Source organism: Parasteatoda tepidariorum, chromosome 4, assembly GCF_982258835.1.
Source record: "Parasteatoda tepidariorum strain Cologne lab strain chromosome 4, Ptep-v5.0, whole genome shotgun sequence".
NCBI classification, from domain to species: Eukaryota; Metazoa; Arthropoda; class Arachnida; order Araneae; family Theridiidae; genus Parasteatoda; species Parasteatoda tepidariorum.
This window is the reverse complement of record NC_141758.1, coordinates 1,576,631-1,591,393: the sequence shown is the minus strand read 5'-3', so window position 1 is coordinate 1,591,393 and position 14,763 is coordinate 1,576,631. Positions and strand designations below refer to the sequence as shown.

Sequence of the window (14,763 nt, the reverse complement as noted above, 5' to 3'; positions counted from 1 at the left end):
TAGCTTGCTTATAGCTAGACTCAGCTGTTTATTTGTGGTTTTCTGATTAACCCCAACTTTTACTTATAAATGAATTTGAAATTGTAAATAAACAAACTATTCAAACTTTGAAACCTTACCTTAGAGATGAAGGAGAAATTTGAATTGAAGGAATCATTTATCTGTAGTATAATAATCTCTAATCTAGTTTAAATAATATCTTGTTTTCTAAATTCGAATGTCTGGTCAAAATTTTTTCTCATGTCAACACTAGCTATAATTTATAAGAGGCTAAATTTCGTACAAAAGAGATCTTAACTTTATATAATAGCGAAATGCTTTACAAATATACTGCTTTAAATAATGTTTTTTTACTATTTATCTTTATTTCAGTTTACTTTGTTAGTATTTGGATTTAAGAATAATTTGATGAATGTTTTTTTTTGTGTCAATTATTACAAAATACCTAATAAAGCCCAATTTGCTTGCAATGGTCCCCTTCTTTTCCATTGTTGACGAAATGTGCTTGATTCATATTCAACAATGAAAAATTGAGACAGTAAAAATAAATTTTCGAAGTGTTGTATGTTTTTTCACTCATGAATCTATATGTTAGCTTTTATGCTAGATTTGATACAATGTTATGTATATTATATTGCATGTGAGAACAATATATTGCAAATTTTAATTGAATTAAAAAAAAAATTTCTGGCTTAGCACTTTTTATGCAAATATTTCTGTCTCGCTACCTTTTCACGCTTATTCCCTTGGTGCGAAATAAATTTGCTATGTTTAATTTGAAGTAATAGAAAGAAGAATATGAATTTTTTTGTTGGCCCTGAGTATATGAGCTTTATTTTGATTTGTGTTTTTTTGGGATGATTTCCGTATATTAGCTTTTTGTATATGATTGTTCAGAAAGGCGGCAAAATTTTGTAATTTTTTGATATAGATACTTATTACAGAAATCAACCACTTCCATCTCCCCCCCCCAAAAAAAAACATATGTATATATATATATATATATTTTACATTGTTTAATACGTCTGTAAAGTTACTGGGCTTTAAATCAATTTGATAAACTACATTATATAAAGCTATGTTTATTACGTGCAGATTATATGATTTTAGTACATTACATGATTATTATGTGCAGATTGCATGGTTTGAGTACATTTGATGAACATTAAAAGAAATCATATTTTAGGATCATTTTTATCTTTTATTACCGTCCTGCTGTGGACTGATCGAAAAGACACGGTTCCCAGTAGATCACCAAAGTCAAGCATCTTGAGCTGTGGTCAGTAAGTGGATGGGTGACCACTTAGATCAGTCTCCATAGGGAACGAGGATGCGCTTTTCTAATGTAAAGTGCTAGACTTTGTGCGCTGGTCGTCAGCATGGGAACCATCCCATCTGTAGAGGATGGAAATTGTGCTGGCATGTCTTCGGACGATCCTGAGGGATTTTTTCCAGATCGTTACCAATAGCCCGTTGCGCAACTCTAGTGCGATGTAAATAAAGTACCTACCTACCATCTTTTATTACTTTTTAATTAACAAAGAATTGTTTGTTTTTGTTAACTATTAGCATTTTATTAAATAGCTCTTAATTAATATCATCGTATAAAGAGGTATAGATAGCACCACAAATGGAAATCCTATTTTTATGTTTATAGGACTGCTAATTATTTTTTCAAAAACATATTTGGGATGTCGTCTTTATTTTTCACCCTCTAGGATTCTTTTTTAAAGATGCTAATATTGGTTCTTTTCACAATTTTTTTAAAAACCACTTTGTTTTTGTGGTCATTTTTGCTTTATGATAATGCAGAATATAAAGACAAACTTGACATAACTTATGTGTTGATTTTTATAAAAATTTCAGTGATCAACAATAAATGAATTTAATTAAATATTTTTAAATGCATTGAAAATAATGAATGTTTTTTTTCTTCTTCTAGTTACTTTATCTGAAATGACTTAAAATCATGAATGTAAAACAAAAGACTCTATTTGAAAGTTGGAATAAAAGTTCTCAAAGCGCCTCAACTTCTAATGATGATAAGGCTGTTTTAACGCCTCTTAAAACTCACAATTTGATAACTACATGTTTTAGTCCTGACAACCAAAATGCTTTCCAGGTAAGAGACATTTATAAAATTCTAAGCAAGTTTGAATTAACATTACTAACAAATAATTATACATTTAAATTTCTCCTTTTTATTTTTAGTAATTTTTGGCCAATTTCAATGATTTCATTAAAATTGGTATAGGTACTCATTCATATCTTATCATTGAATTTTCGTTAATGATAAGATATTAAAGGTAGTTTTTATTTATTATGTTAAGTAAGTTAAAGATATTTTTGTGTAGTGAGTGAAGACCAAGGTTAGAAATTAGAATATAACAGTTGGGTGTCAATGGCACCTAAATATTTTTTCTTAGTTACTAAAGCCTTTCAGCAAGGGGTAACTTTAAAATTATATTTTTAACCACAATTTTTACACTTTTGTTTATAACTTTTAATCAAAACATTTTTAGGGTACATTCTAAATCTTGATCCTAAATAGGGCAGGGTGATAAAACTGAAAAGAGCATTATATCTCCCAAAAATGGACCTTAATTTTGATTAAAAAGAAATCTATTTTTCAAAGAGAAATAATTAAACTTAAAATTAATTCCTCAGTTAAATTTACATATTCTATAAAAAGGTTTTAAAATGATCATCAGGGGTTTGTTTAGAAGAAATTTGGGTCCGTTAATGGACCCTTCACAAAATATATTTTTATAAAAACGGACCCTTCTCAAAATATTTTAAATTAAACACGGACCCTTCATAAAATAATTTATCTTTTAATCAGACCCTTTACAAAATAATTTATCTTTTAATTGCACCTTTCACAAATTTGTTTATCTTCATTATTGTTTTGTTAATCGAATAAACCCTTCCCAGGAGGGGGGGGGGGCAAGAAAGACGGATGTAAACGAACTAAGTTTTGTCTTCGGCAGACGCTTCTTCCTTTATTCGTCCTAAATGAATATTCTGCATCAGCAGTATAGGCTAAATTCCAAATATTTGCATGTTGCATCTCTAATTTAGTAGCAGCAATTTCTGTTTATTTTTGAAAATTTTATTTTTTTGTATTATAATTTTACAGTGTTGAGCATAATCTTGTATTTATTTACAATTTAAGAACTCCTCGAAAAAGTTTTTGCAATAGCAGGACCCCTTTTTCACAATTTTACAAAAACAGGACCTTTCACAAAATGCCTGGACAGACCCTAATCATAATTCTATAATTTTAAAATCTTATGTGCTGGTCTAGAGCAGGCTGTAGTGTTAATAAGTCTTAGGGCTTTATTTTTGACCTCGTCAAATTTTTGAAAAGACTGACAAGCGTCGTAGCCAGTACTTCTCCATCCTAATCTAGAACAGGTTGAGCATAGGATTCATAAAATGTATTCAAACTTTGTGTCCTTTTTTCCCACTCTCTTGACAATTCTAAACAAATCTTTCTGATTTCTTAATAAGTTCTTTCAACTAGAAATTACTTTCAAGTTCTTAATTTTTCTTTAAAAGTTTGTTGTGTAGATTAGTTATACTGAGTTGACTAAAAAGATCGTATGATATGATTCAAAATGAGACAATTTTAATGTAAACAATCAAAATAAAATATTATTTTAAATCATATAGCAACTACAGCAAATTATAAATCTCATTCAATGACATGCGCAAAGGGACAAAATGTTTAAAAGACAAAAGCAATTTATAAATTATTCTTTTGTCGTTATATGAATAAATTAATTTCCAGTCAAAGATTTAAAAATTACAATAAGTTATTTAAACATTGAAAAAGTTTTCATGGAATTTGTATGAATTCCCTATTAATTTAAAAACAAATAAATCTATGTTAATTATTTAATAAATGTTTCTCCTTTTGAATTTCAGACTCCTTCCACATCCAAAAGAGATCCTCTGCTGGATTCTTTTGGATTTGATGCAGATGCTGGCAAAACATGGATTTACCCCACCAACTACCCTGTGAGAGATTATCAGTTCTCGATTGTGCAAGAAGCGTTGTTCAAGAACACTCTAGTTATACTTCCTACTGGTTTGGGGAAAACTTTCATCGCTGCTGTTGTCATGTTCAACATTTACAGGTGGTACCCAAAAGGAAAGGTCATCTTCATGGCACCCACGAGGCCCTTGGTGGCGCAACAAATAGATGCCTGCTTTAAGATTACTGGAATTTCTAAAGAAGATACTACTCAGATGACTGGTAAATTACCCACATTTGCTATTTAACATCTTTGTTCATTTGCTTTTTAAGAAATAAGAACTCCATTGTGTTCTTTTGAAGTATGCAATCTGCAGTTTTGGAGTTCATTTAGTTTACTCCCTTGTACATAAGGCTCATAAAAGCCAGGTAAATGTATATTGATTCTTAGTAGGCATGATCTATTGAAATAGGGCCGGAATTAAGAAAATTTAGTTACTGGTTCGAAGGACCAGTAACTAGAAAGCATTACTAGCCCATACACATTTTCAATGGTCTGTTTACATACCTCTGTTGGATTGTTTTAAAAAAGCAAATTAATAAAGTGAATTTTAACAAAAATTACTATTCTATGCAAAAACACAGACCAAATAATGAAAGCAAAATTATAAAACTAAAACAGATATCACTTCTGTTTACAATCTCCGGTCTTCATAATACGGTAACCTGGAATTTTTCTCTCGAGTCAGCGTGTTTCCTTCCATAAGTCCTCCCTATGTGTACTGTAGGCAAAAAAGGGAACATATTAAATAACTTTGTTCAATTATCATGTACTAGGACTCTTATCTTAATGGTTTAAGAGCTTAACCTTAAGTATGCTGACAACATTAATTTTAAGTTATGAAATCAGATACAAAACTGTACTTTTTCTGAATGATCATACCATTCAAAGTTTTAGGATAAATCATTAGATCAAAATTTATTCAGGGTATCCTTTTTTTTGTCTCTGAACATTTATCAATTTAGATGGTATGGTGGTGAGCTTGATTTAGCAATAATTTGTCATGTAGGATATTTCCACGAGCAGTGTAATATTTTATTTTAATTTATTATCAGTATTATAGAATAGGATTATAGGAAAATCATGTCGCATTTTAAATGTTTTGTTTAATTTTCAATTATTGTTTGTTGTAGGAGCGACTCAGCCAGAGGAGAGAAAGCGGTTGTGGTTGAGAAAGAGGGTTTTCTTTTTGACACCTCAAGTACTCTGCAATGACATTGCAAGAAACATTTGCCCAGCTGCAAATATTAAATGCATTGTGATAGATGAAGCCCACAAATCACTGGGTAACCATGCATACTGTCAGGTACAAGCTTTATAGTTATTTCACTTAAGATTTTTTTAAAAAACGATTAGTGTGCAAGGCTATATTATTTTTGTGTTTTATAATCCTTTTTCGAGTTCAATAAAATTTGTGGTTAAAAAATTATATTTTTGTCAATAAACTGTTATTAATGATCAGATTTTCCTTACTATGATGTTATCTTAGATGAATCTTAATAACAGAAAGAAAACGCCTTTAACTTGTTAATAATTGAGTGCTATGTTTGAAATAAGTTTCTAACTCATACGCAAAAAAAGAAAAAAAAATACTGTTTGACCTTTTTAATTCAGATTTTTCAACCCTCAAAATATGGGAGGATGTCAACAACAGTTTGAAATATAGGGTCTAAATAATTAAGTTAGGAGATGATTAAATGTTTGGATTACTTAATGCATGTTGGGAATATTGAAATGAAATGAATTGATCACATTCGAGTAAAAAAAAAAGAAGAATAAATAACTGACATACATCACTAATAAAGCATTCTTTTTAAACTTATGAGTAAAATTTATGTAACAAATTGTAATTCATTCTGGTTATTAGTCTTATTTGTCATGCATTGTCAAATGTCTTAAAAATGTGAACGATGGGAAAATTTAATGAAAGTTATTATGTCAAGTAACTTGCTGAATTTACGGCATTCACATTTGATTGCTCAAACAAATCTGTGTCAGAATAATTTGCTATTATCTTTGCACAATTCTTAATTTTATCACGCAAACTGACATTTAAATAGTTAATTGATGAACTTAGCGCAAGCAAAATAGCCTTGTGTTAAATTTTTTTTGTGACATTTTACTTCACACATTTTTATCTTTTATTTTAATTGTATTTTATCGAACTAGCAACTATTGTACACTAAATATCATTATCAAATCATACAAAATGTTTTTAAAATTTATTTTTAAATTTTCACTAAAATTATTTTTGCAGGTGATTCAAGAGGTTCAGGCTTTTACTTCTCAATTCCGTGTTTTGGCTTTAACAGCTACTCCGGGGGGAGATATACAGGTAAATAATTTTACTTTCATTCTAAAAATAAGCAAAATATATTAAAAATCCATTCTTTCTATCTATTACCAATTTTTTACATTTTAAATACTGCAAAGAATTTCAAATCAAATTTTTTTTATAAAACTATGTCTGTAGTAAAGCTATTGTTTACTTATTGCAATTAAATTGTAGTTTATACTAACTTATGTTTATTAAAATTTTTCTTTAGTTAATTTGTAAAAATCACTATCCATTTTGTAATAATTATTTAAAAATTTTGAAACAAAAGAAAAATAAAGTAATCTTTCATTATAATTTTGCTAATAATTTATTTTGACTTATCGATACATTATTTTTATTTCCTATTTTTATGATACCTTCTTTCAACTATTTCAAAGTTAATTTATTTTATTATTATTATTGTTCTCTGTAAGGTTCTTGCTGATTCTATGTTTTGGCAATAGAGAAAAGACTTGCAATTAATTATTATCATAAATTTATTTTACCGAAACTTCTTCTAAGCAAGATTATGTGTTAATTTTCTTTAGAATTTAAAGACCTAGAGGGAAGAATGATTTATGTCCATTTTTTTCAAAAGTGATGGTTGGATCATCATTCTCAAGTTGTATTTTATGATAACCAAGTTTTGATGAATCAATAAAGTGAAAACTCCATTCTCTCCCAGTGTTATTACCCAGTGAAGATAGGCCATACTGTGGAAAAACTCTTTCTATCCTTGCACAAAATCGTTAACTCTCCAAATCAGCTTTTACGAACATAAACCGTTCTTCCTTCTTGGTCTTAATCTGTTTTTGCTGAAGCGAGGGTTAATAATTGATTCTTGATTTTATTAATGAAAAATCTTTCATTCTGATTTTCAGTTTTATCTATCTGTTGATTATGAGTTCTTCAGTATTGATAAAATTATATTTGAAAATTTTAAAGCTCTCTGTTCTAAAAAGTAATTTTGAAATGAAAAAAAAAATATTTTATTACTCTTTTGCGATAAAATTTGTTTTTCTTACAGACAGCAAATTATGCTCATTTTTAGGTTGTCTATTTTAAAATTAGTCTGGTGTATGTATACGATTTCAAAAAATTTTCCACTTTTTTGTAAAATGTTGCCCCATTATTTATTTTTTTTTGGTCCACTATGGAGTTATGCGGAGTTCATTTTTATTTTAGGATTTAATTTATGCCATGTACTTTCCCAAAAGTTTCTCTAAAGTTCGTTAATATTTCTTCATTACTTGTTTCTATTGAATCATTTTTCTGAAAAAAAGATTTTTGTTTTTCTTATTATTACTACTATCATTATTATTTTTTTCAATCAGACTTTTAGCAATAAAAGCCGAATTTCTGTTTTTCTTTTTTCCAATTTTACATTGAATCTTCTAATGTTACTTTTCAGGTTATTTTTAATTTTGTTTGATTTATTCTTACTTTTAACGTTTGTCTTATTACAACCACAATTTCCAGTTGTAATTTTTCATTTAATATTTTAACAATTAAATTTCAAACATTTTTTCCCTAATGTTTTAATTAGGAATTTAATGTTAGAATTGATTAAAAATTACAAATTAACTTAGATGAGCAAATTAAATTAGTAATATTAGTTGTAAGTCCTACACATTAACAAACTAATCTAATTATATTTTTATTAGAAATTTATAAACTTACATTAAAAAAAAAAAAAACTCATGTGCAATCCAAAAGTGTGGAATATTTGTCTATGCAATTGGGTATTCTTGTTAACTTTAGACGGAGTTGAAGTTTTCCTATCTGAGAACATCTACATTTATCTTATTATGAACAAATTGAAAACTAATTTTTCATTCATCTTTCAATATCTAGTCAATGAATTAAATGTGTCTTTTTTTCTATAAATAAATAAAAATTACACTTGTTTTATGCTTTAATCATAGGAAAATATTAACGGTTAATTTGTTAAATCAATATAACAAATGGCATTTTTTTGTCAAAAATGCACTGTTTGTGCATTTTTAAGATTATTTTTGATAAATATAGAATTATTATGAATATTTTATATCCTGAAAATTGCATTTTTTCACACTTGTTTATGAAAATTTTTCTTCTTTTTAAATAATAAACCGAGTAAAGTTTACCATATTTTAATAAATGATTCAAAAGAAATAAATGATATCAAAATAAATGATTCAAAAGAAATTTCAGTTCTTGGAAAAGTGGCTGCATGTTTTAAAAAATGCTTTAAACACACTAAATTGGACATTGGCCAGTAGTAAAATTTCCAAATTTTGCCCTATGCCTTCTACTATACTTAAAACTGTTTTGAAACAGATATTTTAAGTATCTAAGCAAAGTTAAGGTCAGTGTCCTTGTTTTTGTTGGACCACAACAAACAATTGATTACCGGAAGAAAATAATTTTTTTTGAATAAACTATTCAGACAGTGCTAGTGTGGTTTTCTAAGTTAAAAAAATAAATTAAAAAAATACAGGGTTTAATTAGTTTTATTTGAAAAAGACATGATTTTTGGTTTTTTCAATATTTATTTGGTATTGAATTGTTGATTATTTCTTTTTAACACAGGCTGTGAAGTTGGTGTTGTCCAATCTTCTCATCTCTCATGTTGAGTTGAGAACAGAAGACAGTGAAGACGTGAAGCAGTACACACACGTCCGTGACATAGAAAAGATTGTGATTCCTCTCGGTGACCAACTCAATGAAGTTAAAAGCAGGTTTTTAGATGTAGGATTTTTATATTTAAATATTAGTCAAACCCTTGAATATCTACAGAGATGCCAACTGCTCCGGACACGCCAAAATAATTAAAAAAATGGTAATTAACTACAAAGTAAATTTGACAAATATTTAACTATTTTTGCTTGCTATTTAAAAGGTATAGCATGACATAATTACGATAAAGGTTTGAAATATATAAGCCTATGAATTATTTAGAAATAGTGGTGGATAAGAATCTACTAAATTGAATTTATTAAACTAAGAATCAAAATTGATTAACTACCACTGTAAAATATATATGTGCTGTCCGAAGCAAGTTGGCATCTCTGTATCTAGATAAATAAATGCCAAATAAATATTTGATAAAAAGATATCTATTTAATAAGAAAAAATAGGTTTTAATAATTATAATTATAAAGTAGTAAATGAGTGACTATCATATTGTTTGCTGTATACCAATTATTCCGTTTTAACGTTTTTTTCTACTGCTGACTTCTTGCCACTAAAATCTAACTCACTAAAAATCTTGAAATCATTGACTTGAAATCATTTTGACTTTTTAATACTTTACTGTTTACCAAGCACAAGTTAACCCAACAGTTATTTTTCAATTTTTTTTAGGAATGACCATTTTTTTGTGTTTAAAAAAATAAGTAAATTTACTCGTGCTTTGCTACCAAAAATACTGACTTTTATTTTTTTGAAAACGATCTAGACTATCGATGATCCTGATCTCGAGAATTTTGTATTTATTTCTTGTTTTTAGTTTGATGTGTCACATTTAGAATTTCATTTATATGTGTGGATTCTTATAAAGCTGAACAAGCAGATATTGTAAACACTTCGAAAGATTAAGCATTTACACTATGTGCTTGAGAAGGGTATGGATCAGTTTCATTTAATCAATAGTGCTTAGTATTTTATTGTATGCAGTATTTCAAACGAAAGCATTGTGTAACAAATAAGTGCATTAAGTATCAGCTAATTTTAGTAAGGTGAAGTTAACGACTAATATTGTTAAAAAGGAAAGTTATTTCTATCTGTGGAATATGGTTCCATCTCCTTAATTTGATCACACAGACTACCAAATCTGATTAGACCTCTTAACTTTTGCTCCTTCCAAAGAAAGGATTCTGCCAAGTGCTAGGTAAATGACATTTGAATGAAATTGTATTCGAAATCAATTAAAAAATGAACCATAAATTTTACTACCACTTTAAATATAAAAGTAAAATTTTACGGAAAACTGGTAGCTATGCTGTATTAGATAACTTTTAAATGTTCTTTGCAGGTTTTGGATTATAGATAAGTTAAAATGTGTTTTATAAAGGGGTCATTGTGAGAGATTTATGAGTTTCTCTTCGTTTGAATCAAATATAAGTTAAAAAAATAACCAAAAAGATCATTAGAAAAGCAAGTTTGTTATGATATACAGCTCAAAATATTCCTTTGTTTTCTGTTTTCTTTAAAACTTGGCTTTGCAATTGAAGTTTGGCTTGTTAAAAATTTAAATAACCAATTTGTGCCAATGTTTGTAATTAAAAATGCAATAAGTATGAATTGGAGGAAAAATGTTAAGATTTTTATGTATTACTAGGGGGCTAAGCCCCCTGTTCACTGCCACTCACCAACCCCGATTATTGCTTTGCTTCGCAATAATTGTCTTTTCTTGGCAGAAAACAATTTTTCTATTAAAGTTAAATTATTCACTTAACATATATGTACTAAAAGGAATTCTATTTACTTACTCTTGTGCCTCTACTTCCCATGTCTAAATATTACTCTCAAATATTACTTTACCCAAATATTAGATCTTTTGGTGAACGGAAGGGATTTTTCGAAGTAATCATTTTTTAAAATAACATTTATATTCTTATAGCATTGTATTGTTCAAACAAATTTGATGAGTTCACAACCATAATTTAATACTCTCGCTAATAGTAGCAGTACTGGAAAATAAGTTTAAATTAGGGATACAAAAATATTTAAAGAAAAACAATACCTATACGTCTATTGTTAATTTTGTGCTGATGACAACCAAAACAATATGGAAATGAATGAGGGAAAACTGGATCCTACCACGTGATTTTCCGGCCAATAAAAATGCGCCGACAGCAATGGAAAACGGAGTCAGACTTCTATGATTTTATGTTATATAAAGATACACCCTTACAATTTAGTTTATTCACTTTTTCAAAATCTCTGAATTAGAAATACCCCACAATTTGAATTTAAAGCAGCTTTTATAGCAGACTTTGTGATCGTTGACTGAGTTTACAGTGATGACAAGATTTCACCATTTCTCATATTAATCAACTGTGCCAATTAAACCTTAATACTGAGCATATTTTATTACACCTAATAGTAATTTCAGCCAGGTACCCAGCAGCCCAGGTATTGGGCTGGATTTTTGACCAACAAACTACTGTTTTACTTACAATAAAATTTTTTGAAAAGATTTCTATTACTTTGATATTCTTCAATGCGATGACAAAACAATATTATAAACAATTGCGATAAAAAATTTCATGTGCAAAATCGTGATGAACTAATTTATTTAAAACAATTAAACAAATATGGAAAATATAATGTTGGAAAATTCAAAATTTAAAGAAAAATATTGATTAATTACATTTCATTAGTTTTTACTAAATTCAATATCTGCTAGATGTTTTATTGGTAAAATATCTTTTTAATGGGGCATTTCGAAAAAATTAAATTTGTATACTTAATCAAAAGGAAGATTGTCTTACAAAAAATGTCAATTTTTATTTAAACTTGTTGGATGTAACTGTAGTAAAAATGTTTCTAATTTATAATTTAAAAAAAAAAATCGCAAGGCAAATAAATATTTTTTTTTATTAAATCATTATTTTTTATCATACCGTATATTCCGGCGTATAACGCGCACTTTTAATACAAAAAATTACATTGGAATTTACGGGTGCGCGGTATACGCCGAATATAAAAAATTATAGATTAAAAAAACTTAAATATAGAAAAATACTTTTCTTTTAAAGAAATAACATTCCTTTACCAATATACTTTATTGATTTTCGCTATTACATAAATAGTTCATTATCTCAGAATCACATTATTACTCTTTCAACTGTACCCTCACATACATGTCAAATTCAATTCTTTTATTGTTGCAAAAGATAAGGAAAAAACTTTTTATTTACGATCTTGAAAGACGAGATATTGCAAATGTACAATCCAAATTTTCGTGCGCATTATACGAAGAGTATATCTTAAAATTTAAAAAAAGTATTAGAAATTACGGGTGCGCGCTATACGCCGAGGCGCGTTATGCGCCGGAATGTACGGTAATTAGATATACTGAATAAATCTGCATGTTTTATAATTCAGGGATGAGATTAGCCAGAAGGCAAAAAATCTGAATTTCCACGATAGTAAATTTTACGCAAGCGCAACCCTTTAATAATAAATTCCAGACATTTTAAGGTAATAAATAATGTGTTGACATACAACTGTGTACTAATCTATTATTATATAAATGATTACATTGATACTTAACATTTAGTGAAAATAAAAATTACCATTTGAAAAAGTAAAGCTGGAAATTATATTTTTCCTCAGTTCACATAAGAGACAATTATTACTTGAAAAACTACCTGGTTTAGCAAATTAAAACTACTGAGAATATACATTAATATTTCATTTCTTTTAATAAATACTGTCATGTGATTTATAGCAAATATATCAGTAATATTACTTTTTAAACTATATTGGAAAAAAAACTTTAACAATGGACCAAATCATTATGTTCATATTATAGTCTAATCTAACTAGAGCCCTCTCAAAAACATATCAATAACAGTGAAGTAGAAATATATAGTAACTCCTTGACATACAAAAATTGCTATTTTAGTTCGAAAAATTACATGACAATCAGCAACTGTTTAAATAATTGTTTTTTATTTGATAAGAATTTTGCATTTTATAGCATAAATAACAGCAATTATAAAAAAATTTTGATGATGAGTTAATTAACTCTTTTTCCAAACAAAAAAAATTTAATTAAATCCCTTTTTAAGTGATTGCTTTTGTTTGCTATATCTTTTATGTTTGCTATATTTAGTCGTTAGTCTATCTTCAAACATCTTGTGACAAATCCTATTTTTCCTTCTTTGCAAGCACAGAATGCAAGTTTTGAATATATTCCCTTCCAGTTTCTCTGATGTTGTAACACTTACATATACTAATAATCGTCGTTAGAAAGACAAGAATCTCGAATCTTACAAGAATCTCGATAGTTGATCTTAAAATTGCGTGAATATGAATAACAATTATGGATTTTTAAATCACATGAATATGAAACTAGATATATGGTTTTGAAAATGAGAGAATACAAACTAGGATATAGAATTTTTAAAACGCGTAAATACAAGTCACGATTCATAATTTTTAGATCGCGTAAATACAAATCATGATGCGTAATTTTTAGATTGCATAAATAAGAATTATGATGCATAATTTTTAGAATGCGTGAATGTGAATCCCAATGCCTTATTTTAAAATCACGTATAAATACGAAAATCAATGTTTGATATTATAAACTGCATGAGCAAATCAAGACATTGAGTTTTAAACTTGCGTGAATACGAATCGCTACATAGGTTTTTAAAAAGGTGTAAATACGAATCACAATATCGGATTTTTAAATCTCGCAAATAAGAATCGCAATGTACAATATTCAAATCGCGTGAATAAGAATCGCAACACGCAAATATGAAAAGCTATGTTTGATATTAAAATTGTGTGAATAAGAATCGAGATATTAGCAGATTCCAGGCTTGGGACCTCTAAAAGGCTTGTCAGAATCAGTGTCGTTTGAACTACAAAAATCGGATTTATCTGGAGGGCGGGTAAAAAATTCGGTAAAATCTTATCTGCTGCGAGTAAAAGAGGAGAAAATAGCTAAAATAAGTAAAAATGAGAAAGGATTGGTAGCTATGTAGTTTGAATTTTCTGTTTCCCTTTGAAAATCGGTAAATTTTCTGAAAAAGCGGAATACTTATTAAAAAAAAAGGTGAAATTTTTAGAAAAATCTGAATTTTTGATAAAAAAGCTGAAATTCAAGAGATAAAAGTGAAAAAAGCGGAAATCCGCTAAAAAGAGGAAAAATCTCATCCCTGAAATTGTAAAAAACATTTAAAAAAATATTATACTGCTCTTAAGCAAAAATTTTGCATTTACTTTTTCAATTCTTTATAATTGAATTCTACTGATGTTTTGGTAGATCCAGTTGTGTATAAAGCAGATACAGTGATTGTCACTGATAAGTCTATTACTAAAATCATTATTTATCAAAACCTTTACCTTTTTGGAAAATCAATCTTTTGGAAATCATATGAATATAAAAAGATTACGCTACATCTTGATGGATTAAACCTTTAATTGATTAGAGAGTTAAAATTAGTATGTTGCACACTTGTTTATTTTTATCAAAACAATATAACAGAAAAATAAAGCTGCATGTTTTGAGAAGAATAAGTTTCCCCTCATCAGGTAGGAATACTAAAAAGATCTTATCAAGAAGTGTTTAATTTTTCATTGGCTAAATATTATTGGATCTTCTGCCAAATTTCAAGATGCTAAGATTGTTTTTATTGTTAATTGTAACTCTAAACTAAAGTTTAGAAATTAATTTTCACAAAC

At 28.0% G+C, this 14,763-nt stretch overlaps 1 protein-coding gene across 3 annotated transcripts in view; it reads left to right on the top strand.

Annotated features, from left to right (window-relative positions):
• Positions 1-14,763, top strand: part of Fancm (FA complementation group M) — a 76,665-nt gene that overhangs the window by 30,970 nt on the left and 30,932 nt on the right. Inside the window, exons 1-6 of one of the 3 annotated variants that reach the window (XM_016048899.4) lie at positions 56-166; positions 1,943-2,122; positions 3,931-4,261; positions 5,174-5,346; positions 6,298-6,375; positions 8,929-9,087. In XM_016048899.4, coding sequence (XP_015904385.3) covers positions 1,970-2,122; positions 3,931-4,261; positions 5,174-5,346; positions 6,298-6,375; positions 8,929-9,087 — 894 coding nt within the window. In that variant the 5' untranslated portion in view covers positions 56-166; positions 1,943-1,969. Of the gene's footprint in view, positions 1-55; positions 167-1,942; positions 2,123-3,793; positions 4,262-5,173; positions 5,347-6,297; positions 6,376-8,928; positions 9,088-14,763 lie in introns of those variants that run through there. The other 2 variants (XM_016048898.4, XM_071181566.2) reach the window with 2 other exon arrangements.